The 13951-nt window shown below is 42.8% G+C and overlaps 1 protein-coding gene across 1 annotated transcript in view; it reads left to right on the top strand.

Moving 5' to 3' along the window:
* The window catches only part of LOC126470946 (WD repeat, SAM and U-box domain-containing protein 1-like), a 222488-nt gene that overhangs the window by 190309 nt on the left and 18228 nt on the right, over positions 1-13951 (top strand). Inside the window, exon 15 of the mRNA XM_050098996.1 lies at positions 7505-7614. Within this exon, the coding sequence (XP_049954953.1) occupies positions 7505-7614 (110 nt within the window). The remainder of the gene's footprint in view (positions 1-7504; positions 7615-13951) is intronic.

Raw genomic sequence — 13951 nt, 5'->3', positions numbered from 1 at the left:
TGTCTGCAATGCAGAACTAGCAAAAGGTGTGTCATCTTTTGGCAGGTCATTTCTGCTTCATCATTATTTACATGAAAGCGTGTAAATCAATGTGGAGAGGTAAGATGTGCTACATTTATACGGCGAATGGTGGTACAAGAAAAAGTGCCTGGGAATGTGGGATCAGCCAGAGGAGTGTCATTTTCATCTTGCATTGACATAAATTCTGCCTTTACCATCCATCACTCCATCAGCACTTGGAGGACGTGATTTCAAAAGTCATATAGAATTTTGATGGTTGCTCTGCATTGCTTGAGATATGGATACTGTGTTTCTCCAACTTGTGTGCTCTTTATCAAAGAAGAAAAATTTACAAACCATGGTAATGTAAATTTATGTAATATGCACAACTGGGCGCTGAAAATGCATGCTGGCTTCATCAGGTACAACAGCAATAACCGTGAAATGTAAACCTATGGTACAGCATTGTAAGAAATTCCAGTGTGTGACTTTACTTCATCCCAGGGATGTTAAATGGAAATACATATGCACACTTTCTTACAAACGTTCTGCATGTTCTTCTAGAAGAGGTGCCACTGGACAAGCGACAGTGTATGTGGTTCCAAAACTGCAGCTACACAGCTCACTCTTACCGTGATGCAATGCAAATACTGAACGAAAAGTTTCCTGACCATTGGATACGATGGAATGCTGCAGTACAGTGGCTGAGGAGGTCTCTTGATTTGACTCCTCTTGATTACTTTGTATGGGGAACACTGAAAGATGCAGTTTATCATGAAGCCTGAACTCTGCCAGACAGTATGTGCTGTTGGATCGCCACATCATGCAGTGGCATATCATCGATGTACTGTCACATTTTCATCCATCTCTCAGATGTTGATTGCAATTATGCCTTAATGTCAGTAGTAATTTGAGCACATACTTAAGTAAAGTATAAAACTACATTTATTTACTAAAGTATTTGTTCTGTGGGTGACATGTTGTGAGTTATTCTGGACGAACTGTTTAGTTTACTTAAGGTATATTCCACCTGGTTACAGTTTCAAGTAGTATTTATAGACACATTTGCCCAACAGCGGTTTTAAGAAGCATTGAAGCGTGTCCAGGCAAAGACAAGTCAGGCTTTATTATTTTTCTTTTCTGAAATCTATGAGTAAGAAACTTTTTTTTTCCGTTGAAGTGGGCTGTTTATCATTATGAAGTATGTGAATGACTGATTTTTCTGTTTGCGCTTTGGCAGGTAAACAACAATGGGGGGAATTTAAATGGAAGACTGCCTGACAAAACAGAAGTTGTTTCCACAAAAACCAGGAAACATGCACACATTAGAAATATTTTTCCTAAACCCCATCTGATGCACCAGAAGCTAGCATATCCCATAGTTCCTTGCACAAAAACCATAGATGGCCCTGTATTTATGTCATATAGGAAATGAGGTTTTATCTTAGCCAATATATTCTGGATGAATGACAGCATAAGTTGTAAATATTGAAATCTTGTGCGACCATCCTCAGTCCAAATTATTCGAAATTTGTAGGAGCATATCATAATAACACAACATTTTCTATAAGGCATAACATATACTTTGATGATTACTGCCAACTGACATCTTCACTTTTACTGCATATAATAATTTTTAGAATTTACAGAAGAGCCTATATTGTAACCTTAGCAGTTGCCAATCCAACATACTGTGAGGTTGTAGCTTACACAGCCAACTAGCTAGTTGGCCAGGTCCATTTTGTGGATCTGGCATGCTACCAGCAGCACTGCAGAGCTAAGCATTGTGGCTGCCCGAGGTAGCTCTGACCATACTCAGATTGAATGCAATAGACATCAGATATGAAGAGCATCACTACAACCTTGACAAAGCCAACTAGATCTCTAATCTACTGTGGTGGTGTAAAAACTGTTTTAACATTGTGTTTCTTCAGAATACTTGTGAACTTGGTTGTCAATGGTTTGATATATTTCAAAAGTGCCAGTTCCTTGCTCTCATCGTGAGTTATTTTGATTCTGCATGTTGTACATGTTGTCTTCTTAATTTGTGGACCACTGTAACCAGTCCTCCAAAAGACCTCCCTCAGTTGGTGTGGTTTGATGCAAAAGCTTTCATGGTCAATTATAGCCTGTGTTATGTGGAAAAGATTTCTCAAAGTGGTACTGTTTTTGAATGGGTGGCGGCAACTGCAAGCATGCAGATGTAGATCTGTACGTGTGCTTTGGCCTAAGGTATATAAAGTGACCGAATATACTGTCTTGCTTCTTCCACTCTCAAATATCAAAGAACTTCCCCAGCCGTTGTGGCCGAGCGGTTCTAGGCACTTCAGTCTGGAACCGCGATGCTGCTACAGTCTCAGGTTCGAATCCTACCTCGGGCATGGATGTGTGTGCTGTCCTTAGGTTAGTTAGGTTTAAGTAGTTCTAAGTCTAGGGGACTGATGACCTCAGATGTTAAGTCCCATTGTACTCAGAGCCATTTGAACCATCAAAGAACTCCCTCTACCTCCATGATGAATATTATGTCCTCATGGATAGAGTTGATGTGTCCAGGAAGTTCATCCAGTGATTCCTACCATGTGTAGACACAACAAAGGTTTCATCTACATATTTATAGAGATACTCAAGTTTGAAGCATGCGGTCTCAATTACAATTTCTTCAGACTGCTCTGTGTAGAGATTTACTGTTCACAGTGCCATTGCAGATCCCTTAGCCATGATGCCCACTTACTTGCAATAAGTCCCACCACAAAGAAAGTAAGTGAGTGAGTGATGAACATCATGCCCCACTGAAGGTTTCTGTAATTCTGCCAGATATTTAGTCAGTCCATATGCCAGTGAGATGACAGCATTTGCTACCAGACAGTGAGATGACAGCATTTGCTACCAGACTCTTGCAGAAGCCCATGCAAGTGAAGGTTTGCTGGTACCCGAGGTGGTGGTTATGTTATCCATTTGAGTGACAGGTCTGGGTTCTTCAGAAGAGCAATAGTCTTCTTCATGTCGAACAGCACATCTTCTGTGAGTACCATGTGTGCTGGGTCCTGCAGCAACATGGAAATTTTCTACAAATACTCAGAGGCACAAAATAGAACTGTCACATTGTCTTTATTTGCTGATAGTGCTGTAGTATCTTTATCTTCCCGAAGGGTGTGAAGCATTCCAAATTCTGCAGATTTGACATTAAGTTTTAGCAATTTTAACATTGTGATAATTTTCAGGCTTCCACAGACATATTATTAATGGTCTCTTTTGACAGTATCTTGTTTTGGTGTGGTTTTCTAAGTTGGTGTAAAGTAAAGACCATCAGTTTGCCATTGTGTGTATTGACGAATTACTGAAAATGTTTGTGGGGGGCACTTTGTCCTCTATATGAAGAACCTATGTGCGTTTATGAAATCTACTAATTTGACAAGGGGGATATACTGGAGAGCTTCTACATAATGTCATGTACCAGAATGGCTTGAAAAGAATCACTGACATTAGTGGCACAAGATGTCTAGTTACATTCCAAATGCACTCTCACCACCACTTACTATCCGTGTGGAAGGTTTTATTTTGGGCATGTGAACAGTGTGACAATAGGCCCCCCCCCCCCCCCCCCCCCCATGTCACCAGCAATAGCCCATCCCTGCGTGCAGCGTATTGAGGAAATTGTCATTGAGATCACAGGTCTGAAAGCCAAACATATATACAGATATGTACAAAGGTGTGCTGAAAAGTAATACTTCCAAATTTTTTATGTGAAAACTCCTAGTTTTTTAAATGAAACAAATATTATTAACTTTTTACATCTTTATTTTTCATGTCGACAAATGTACAGCCATCTGCCACTATGGAACTTCAAATTGTAGTGTGTAATGTGCCAGTGTGTAATGTAACTATGTTGGTGCATGAGAAAGAACATGGTGTAATCAAGTTTTGATTTTGAAAAGTTTTCCACACAAGGAGCACTCTGCGCTTCAGCATGACAATGCCAGACCATATACGAGCACTTCAACACCTTCAACAGTCATACACCTAGAGTTCACTGCCACATCCAATTCTTGTCTGTTCCCAAAACTTAAAGAACACCTTCAAGGAAATTATTTTGATAGTGATGAAGCAGTGGAAAAAGAGGCGAGGTTGTGACACTGTTGACAAAGTCGAACATTCTACAGTGACGGTGTTAACAAACTGGTCTCTCGTTGTGAGAAATATGTTCATCACCAGGGTAACAATGTTGAGAAATGACATGAAGAATAAAGATGTAGAATATTAATAAAATGTGTTTTAGTTTTCACCTAAAAAATTCGGAGGTATTACTTTTCAGCATGCCCTCATAGATGATAACTTCATTGTGTGGTCACTTGGCTGGGAGGGCTGAGATAAATTTATACACATCAGTATTATCCATCCAAGAGGGCACTAACTTCATCATGAGAAGGGAGAAAGATAGCTGTCTCCCATCTTGCTATCTACCTACAAAAAAGAAAGATGACATGTTAGCATACTGTGTATACATGGATCTGTATTTGTATGCTTCCACTGCTGCTACCCATTCCAGTGCAGTACAGTTTTGTGAAATCGTGACCACAGGCCAAAAGTGACCAGGGAAGTCTGCACCTCAAGAGAGGTCTCCTGATGGAATGGCTACTGCAGTACACAAATTAAGAGAGCAATGTGAGCAACACGCACAATTGAAATAAATTAACAAGAGAACATGCAACAACTTTTCTGAAATATGAGAGACCACCGACAGCCAAATTACCAAGTATTTTGAAAAAGCAAAATTTTAAAACAATCTTGTGACCACAGAAGATTGAGACATATATTCTTAGTTCCAAGGATCCAGTAGGACTGTGCACATCTGGTGTCTGCTGCATTCAGTGTGAGTGTGGGCTGTTTAACATCGAACGCACACAATTCTGAGTTCTGCAGTGCTGTTTGGAGCTTGCTATGTACATTCACATTGGTCAGAAAGAAAATCTGGCAGTTGTTGAGAACTGCTCAGAAGAAAGCCATATGTGTGATGTCAAATGTATCAGAATGTTGTACAGAGCCAGTGGGTTTTAAGAGACCATACTGAGGTTTGAGTGTGGCTCTTTCCATCCAGTCCCACTCAGCCTGTGGCACTAGGAGGGAGGGAACTGCTGTGTGGCATTGTCCAAACAAAGGTGACCTAGGTACCATTTCAACACTTTCTCAGATAATGATGAGAGTGACATTAATTGAAAGTTCCTGTGATTTCCATGAATTCATCCAGCTGGAAACCCAAGAACTTTACGTTAGTTCAGCTCATTCCAAAAGGTGACAAGAGTATTTGAGTTTGTGTTAGTCTAGGAGTTCATGCCACTTGTTGGTTGATTTAGCTAGTAGTTGATAATACTGTTTAGGGCGATACTGAACAAGTTGTCCTATTGCTTCCTATCTTGGGATTCTGTATACCACTTCAGTCTCTTGCTCCTCCTCTTTTTTTTTGTGGATGTCACAAGACATCCATTCAAGTTGGTCATTGATCCCTTTACTAATTTTTTTTATTACAGAGGCCGAGCAGCCCTCTTACCGAACACGCTGAGCTACCGTGCCGGCTTGCTCTTGACATGAAATTTTTGTTTCAATGTGTCTATTTGTTAGAGCTTGTTGAGTATCTGGATTATAGAGTATATGTTTGTTTTTGTATTCTGGTGATGTGTTTCATGACCCTTTCGCTGTTATTTCCATTGATAAACTAATGTACTTACCCTGCATGCTTTCTCAGATGTTCTGTGTTATTTATGAGCTGACTTTTGTATAATGGTGCATAGTCTGAATGAATATGCTGTTCATGTGTTAGCACTATCATCCCACCTACCAATCTCACTATTGCTGTGTGAATGTCATCAAAGCTATGTGCATATAAGGACAGGTAGTTTGGCAGAATGTTGCTATTCAAAATATGAATACTCTCTATGAGCTTTCTGGAGGTGTTGTTTATTGGGAGCCATGATCCCCAAGTAGTCCAAGGTCCTCTAAATTTCATGACTGCTGTTATAATGTCTGTACTGTGATTTTCAGTTTTTCATCGTCCGGTGCCATTAAAATTGCAAAGTTTGTGATGTTTTGTAAGTCATTGTTTATTTGCATGATGATCTTGTGTTGTATTCAGAGGTATAACTCCCTCCTATATGTAATTGGTGATTTGACTGTCTCAAGCAGCATCTTCTCAGATCCAGCAGTGCTGATTTTCATATTGAATTCCTTAGTACAATAGCACCTTACCTTCTGTTGTGTGACTTTGAGAAAGATACTGCTTGCTAAATTGCATATTTAGCTTGATTTAGTAGTACCATTGCAAAATAAATCCATTCAGATCATTGGCCCATTTCATGTATACACTCGTCGTTTGCCAGCCTTGATGGGGGGCATCAGGGCCAATGTTGAATGTGATCCAGCCAAAATGCCTAGAGATCATTACTGAGTGTGAACAGGAGATGTTAGATGATGTTCTTGTGTAACAATATCTGATTTGAATGACCTGATGGGAGGCTTTCTGCAATCCTTTTCACCAGGAACAACTTGTATTTTGCAGCTGCAGCAACAGCTCCTGAGGTGCCCTGGCAATCCCCAGGCTGCATCTTTCTTTCTGAATCTTCTTTTATTACCTCTCTAAGTTTTAGTGGGTTTGAATTTTATACTCATTAACATGTTTGCTAAGGCTGCCCATAACATGTGGAACAGAAATTGTAAGCCACCTGTAACCTGGAAAACACTTTGAGCATCCACCTTCTCCTCCATTGAGACTTGCAATCTTCTGCTGGTGTTGGAACTGTTAATCAACATGTAGTAGTAGTAGTAGTAGTAGTAGTAGTAGTAGTAATAGTTGTTGTTGTTGTTGTTGTTGTCGTCATTGTTGTTGAACTATGCAGTTGCAGTGGTAAGTGTGACACAGTCTCAAAGGACACCTGAAGACCCTAATCTTGCCTGGTAGCATTAATTAAGTAATTAATTACTACACTCTATCAGTGTCATGTGTAAACATGGTTTTTCTCTGTTGTGTGTTTATTGGTATATTCATTTTTTAAAATTTTCCATTAGTGTATTTCACTGAATTAAGCAGTTATGTCTACTGCTTATGAGAGTAGGTCTTTGTTTCATTTGTGTATGTATTTTAATGATTTGTATGTAAACAAAATGAACTGTATCACCTTTTGTGCATCATGTGTGTTTATAATTCAATTTTAGAACCCCACAGCATATGTACTGAGCAAAAGAGTCTCTGATGAATGTACATGAATAAATTAAGGACAATATGTCTTACTAGTAAATAAAATAATATGTACAATTAAGTGTAATTCATGTAAGAAAATATTTTGTACAATCCAGTGAGGAAAAAGTCAAGTGGTTTGGGAGTTGTAGGCTATTTAAAGAGCCATAAATAATTAAAAGTGCTAGTTGTGTATTGTGTAGGCATGATGTAGTTCTGTTATGCATCTATATTGCTTAAAATGTACATTGTGGAATATGAGCTGATGTAATGTTTTAGGTTCCCTTGACCGGAGACTTATTGTTTGGCAGTTGCCTCAGGGCCTGGTAATGCAGTCTTATGTTACTGAATCATTTATAACAGAAAGGATTTGCAAACAGAAGAAGAAGGTATGTTACATTATATATACATACATTTGGTATATTGCTGCCATAAGTACTAATGTCATATTAATCAATATGTTTGGAAAATACTGCTTTACCACATGCAATAACATGTGCTTGGTTAATATCTAATAGTAGTAGTAGTGGGAGCAATAATCTTGAGTGGAATTGTGGTTGCTTACAGAGGAAGAGCAACAGTTTCAGAAACTTTTACTGACAGTGATGGTCATTCTGGTTGTAGAAGTAAAAAGTAATGTGCTAGTAAGTCTAATTATGGCAAAAACAAAAGCCATGTCGTATTCAAGAACAAGGTGAAAAGTTCTCATCCTAGATGAGTTTTATACTGCTGAAATTTTGTTATGTTATTACATGTCATACCATTAATCATGTTTCAATTTAGTCTGTACCATAGTTTGGTGTATAAGACCTTTTAAAGTAGTTTCATTGAGTAGATGAACTGGAATTAAGCACCATCACAAACTTGTTTGCTTTAGTTTGAAATGTCATCAAAAATTGGTGAAAGCTTATGAGAAGTCCTTTACTTCATTTTCGACAATGAAGAAAAAGGTAACTGATTTCAAATGTGACTGTACATTTCCATAAGATAATCGACATGAAGAACACTGTAAGATTGCAAGCATAGATGAAACCACTGTGGTAGTGCGTAGTATGGTATTGAATGAACAGTAATTAAAGATGAAACAGCTGACACTATAAGTGTATTAAAAGAAACACTACAAACATGCTGTATTATCAATGATAAATCTTTACACAAAATAAGTGCTAGATTTTTTTGAACGCTGACCAAAAGTAAACATGAAAAGTCAGTGTTACAGACTGTTTAAAAAAAGTCCAGCTTATATTGTGTAGCAGTTGGAATGTATGGATGGGACATTGATCCACCACTGCAGCAATCAGAGTAGACAGTAGAAACTGTAGACCTCCACAAGAATAGGTGAAATCAATTTCATCTGCTCTAAAGGTAATTGCTAGTGTTTCCTGGGATGCTAATGGCATTATTCGCATTGATTACCATGGTAACCCACAGGGCTACCACATAGACTTCGGCCACCAGCCAACATTGGACGTCATCGTATGACTGGAACATAAGGCGTGACAGTCACTCCACGTCCACTAATACAAAGAGTGGCCGCAAATGGGAGACAACGTCGATGAGCAACTGCACAAAATGGGTGTGTAGGTGCCTCCCAGCTCCACCTGCAACATGCCATCTATGTATGCAATCGTTGCCCGACTATTGCCCTCAATCTACTCTCGCTCACTGTACTACACTCCTGGAAATGGAAAAAAGAACACATTGACACCGGTGTGTCAGAACCACCACACTTGCTCCGGACACTGCGAGAGGGCTGTACAAGCAATGATCACACGCACGGCACAGCGGACACACCAGGAACCGCGGTGTTGGCCGTCGAATGGCGCTAGCTGCGCAGCATTTGTGCACCGCCGCCGTCAGTGTCAGCCAGTTTGCCATGGCATACGGAGCTCCATCGCAGTCTTTAACACTGGTAGCATGCCGCGACAGCGTGGACATGAACCGTATGTGCAGTTGACGGACTTTGAGCGAGGGCGTATAGTGGGCATGCGGGAGGCCGGGTGGACATACCGCCGAATTGCTCAACACGTGGGGCGTGAGGTCTCCACAGTACATCGATGTTGTCGCCAGTGGTCGGCGGAAGGTGCACGTGCCCGTCGACCTGGGACCGGACCGCAGCGACGCACGGATGCACGCCAAGACCGTAGGATCCTACGCAGTGCCGTAGGGGACCGCACCGCCACTTCCCAGCTAATTAGGGACACTGTTGCTCCTGGGGTATCGGCGAGGACCATTCGCAACCGTCTCCATGAAGCTGGGCTACGGTCCCGCACACCGTTAGGCCGTCTTCCGCTCACGCCCCAACATCGTGCAGCCCGCCTCCAGTGGTGTCGCGACAGGCGTGAATGGATGGACGAATGGAGACGTGTCGTCTTCAGCGATGAGAGTCGCATCTGCCTTGGCGCCAATGATGGTCGTATGCGTGTTTGGCGCCGTGCAGGTGAGCGCCACAGTCAGGACTGCATACGACCGAGGCACACAGGGCCAACACACACACAACACATCATGGTGTGGGGAGCGATCTCCTACACTGGCCGTACACCACTGGTGATCGTCGAGGGGACACTGAATAGTGCACGGTACATCCAAACCGTCATCGAACCCATCGTTCTACCATTCCTAGACCGGCAAGGGAACTTGCTGTTCCAACAGGACAATGCACGTCCGCATGTATCCCGTGCCACCCAACGTGCTCTAGAAGGTGTAAGTCAACTACCCTGGCCAGCAAGATCTCCGGATCTGTCCCCCATTGAGCATGTTTGGGACTGGATGAAGCGTCGTCTCACGCGGTCTGCACGTCCAGCACGAACGCTGGTCCAACTGAGGCGCCAGGTGGAAATGGCATGGCAAGCCGTTCCACAGGACTACATCCAGCATCTCTACGATCGTCTCCATGGGAGAATAGCAGCCTGCATTGCTGCGAAAGGTGGATATACACTGTACTAGTGCCGACATTGTGCATGCTCTGTTGCCTGTGTCTATGTGCCTGTGGTTCTGTCAGTGTGATCATGTGATGTATCTGACCCCAGGAATGTGTCAATAAAGTTTCCCCTTCCTGGGACAATGAATTCACGGTGTTCTTATTTCAATTTCCAGGAGTGTATTTACTACATTAGCTAGAACTCTACTGTAACTTTCTTGCCATGTGGCTATGCCATACACTGCATCCATTGTGAACTATTGTTCTGTGAAATCATGAAATATACTTGTTCTGGAGATGCTGTCTCCTGCTTTTTGTATTTTATTTTTTTATGTGTATCAATATAATTGGTGGCGATCATGGGCATTTTTCATGTCCATTATGTAACTATAGACTCAGCGCAAGAGGCTACCTTACCGGGTGTGATGCTGGAAGACATGTCACCAAAGTTTCTGCAGTGGCAGTTAGAGACAGAAATGTCAGAAAGTCTTGTGTGTTCATGTTGCTCTCCCAGCTGTTGGCTACAAATCTGCCACCTTTCCCACCTTACGACGAGATGGTAGAAGAGTAGAAAGTATTCAAGAAGAGATTCCAGCAGTGCTTTGCTGCATGTTGGGTAACAGATCCAGCTATGGTAAAATCACTTATCCTGTCATGTATCTCACCCAGCACATTTCAACTTTTGCGCAAACTGGCCGCTCTCGTGGATCCGGCACACTTGACCTTTGACAAAATAGGTGCTCCATTACCTACCTACTTTCACTGACACTGCCATGTCTTTGCATCCTGTGTGGAAGCTTATCAGTGTCATAAACAGCCAGACCAGTTGTACTGAGCAGGGGTGACTAAACTGAAGGGACTCAGATGGAAATGTCATTCTGTGATTCCGGTAAATAAGGAATCATATGCAGAGGGGATGATTAGGGACTCAGCCATTCTGGCAGCACCGATAAGGAGGAACCGCAGAAAGCTCTACAATTTGTGGTTACTACTTTGGAGCACATGTTAAAATGGGCCCAATCGTTCAAAGTTTCCCAGGCTGCAGACTGTCAATTAGAATTGTGGGATGAGGTGGCAGCCTTTGTATCAGACCCGGGAGAGGGATCCAACTTTGCTGTCACAGCAAATGCGGCAACAGTAGAGCACAAAGACAACCACACTTCAGCTACATCTCACGAACAAGGAAAGAAGTCTCGGCCCTCTGACTGGTGCATGTTTCTGTAGTGCCAGGTCTTTTTTTTGAATGCATGTCACAGATGATTTCCCAGACAAGTGGGCAAAGTGCGAGATGTGCCAGAAGGAAGGACATCTCAAGTCTGTCTGTCATGCTCTGGACAAAAAACACTACCCTCAACAGGACTTAATCAACATTAATGTGCTTTTGTGGAGTCTCGCACCACAGCGGTTCCACATAAGGAACTGAGCATCATGCTCACTTTGTGCAATATACAGGTTCAGCTACAGGCTGACACCAGTGAATCAGTTAAACTCTCAGACTTTCTCCAGATGGAAGAATTGCCCCTTCTATCCACAGGTCACTGCTTGGTGTCATATAACAAACACATTTCACTCAAAGGAGAACTCGCAGTCACAGCAACATACAAAAATGTCACAAGACATCTCACTTTCCTGGTGGTACACAGCCCGGATACAGAGTATCTGGCCTTTATACTTTTTCTGCTTTTCGTATTTGTCACCCATAACTTTGTCCATGTGGTCTCAGAACAAGTACCATTTTGGGAATTGGAAACTCTCAGTAAGGAGTACCCTGACATTTTTTGTGGTGGTCTATAAAAAGCAAAGAACTTTATGGCCCCCTCACTTCCTCTGTGTCCCTTGCACTGTAGTATACTGTCAACAATGAGCTAGCTAGATTGACAGCCTTGAATGTCATTGAACTCATCTCAGCAAGTGAGTGGGCAACAAACCTTGTATTATTGTGAAGAAACCATCAGGAAAACTGCGCCTGGGTTGAGACTTTAATCTTATGGTCAATTCCCAGTCAAATATTAATAATTATTCCTTTCCAAAATGAGACAAGCTTTTCTCTGCTCTTTCTCTGCTCTTTTGGGAGGCCAGTATTTTTTGAAGGTCAATTTCTTCAAAGCTTGCTCACAACTACATCTGGATGAGGAATCACAAAAAGTACTGGTAGTACAAATGCTGCACTGATTATATCAGCCGGACGGTGTGGCCGGGCGGTTCTAGGTGCTTCAGTCTGGAACCGCGCGACCGCTATGGTCGCAGGTTCGAATCCTGCCTCAGGCAAGGATGTGTGTGATGTCCTTAGGTTAGTAAGGTTTAAGTAGTTCTAAGTTCTAGGGGACTGATGATCTCAGATGTTAAGTCCCATAGTGCTCAAAGCCATTTGAACCATTTGACTATATCATTTCAGATGCTTAGTTTTCTGGGTGATCAGTCCCCAGCAATCTTTGAAAGGTTTCTTGAGTAACTGCTGCAGGGTGTGTTCCAGGGTGCATAAATTATCAAGACAACATTGTGGTGATGGAGCCCACAATGGAAGAATGCTTACGGTGGCTGTTCCACACCTTCTAGACTGCAGGTCTCAAATGCAATCTCAAAAAATCTTCCTGTGTTTTCTTCACTCAGTGATGGAATACCTAGTACACATCTCTCACAAAGGTATTCAGCCGCCATTGCACTTCCTTGCCCCACCTTGGGAAAAGTGCCCACTGACTCCAGTACTGGGCACTCTCTCTCAGCATGTGCAATTACAAAGTTTACTTCCACAATACCACTCAATACACCAACATGGAGACCATGTCCCGTCTCCAATGGGCCCCAACCCAGAGTTCAACCAAGATGAGAGTTTGTGCTTCCAGCTGGACGAAGGCACTTGACAGGCAAGGCCATTTTTCACATTATGGGGATCCATGTGGCTGTGACCATGGTCAAGTACACCATCTTACAACAGATATGGGGGTACATAAAAAAGCACTGGCCAGACCACATTCCCAGTTTGGACTCCAGCCCATTGTGGCATTAGTTTCCTCTCCACCACTGGCTAATCCTGCCATCAGTGTGAACAACATCAAGCGGCTCCACACCAAACGTTCTCACCCTGGCCAACGCCTCACACCCGTAGGAGGGCGTTCGTGTCAACTTTTCCAACTTTCCTTATGTGCTCCATGAGTATGGAGGCTACAGTTGCAGCTCTTAGCAGAATTTTTGCTGTTGAACGACTTCCACTCACACTGGTGTTTGTCAGTGGACCACAGTTTCTCTCCCAGGTTTTTGCTGAGAAATGGCATTCAGCACCTGCTGTGTCTGCCTTTCCACCCTGAATCAAGTGCTGAGGCCGAAATACTCATGTGAACATAACACAGATGAAGTAATAAGTGACCAACCCGCCTGCAGATGATGCGTTAATGCTTTTTCCAGTTCCTACAGGTTGACACTGATTGGGGAGAAGAGTCCAGTACAATTCCTCTCTGGCCATCAGCCCTACATGCACCTCCATCTTATGTTGCCAATGCCTGCGAGGCCATGTGTGCTACTGTCTCCATGCTTCTGGCTGGGCACCCGCATGTGGGCACGGGACTTTGGATGCCAGGACAATTGGATTCCAGCTGCCATACAGCAGCAGTGGGGCTGCTACATGTTCAGTCTGGCTGTGGGGGACCAGACATTGACATGCCATCTAAGTCAGCTCTGCCTGGAGCAGGGGACTGGCCACTGCCACCCCCAGGCCCTCTGGCGGACACACGGGGCAGCGACACCCCCTTTCGTTTCATTTATGCTGGACCCTCTGCTATCTCCCCTCATGCTCTCGAGCTGTTCCTGTC

Source organism: Schistocerca serialis, chromosome 3 (assembly GCF_023864345.2).
Source record: "Schistocerca serialis cubense isolate TAMUIC-IGC-003099 chromosome 3, iqSchSeri2.2, whole genome shotgun sequence".
NCBI classification, from domain to species: Eukaryota; Metazoa; Arthropoda; class Insecta; order Orthoptera; family Acrididae; genus Schistocerca; species Schistocerca serialis.
Note: the sequence above shows the minus strand (reverse complement) of the source record. Positions and strands in the feature narration are given on the sequence as shown.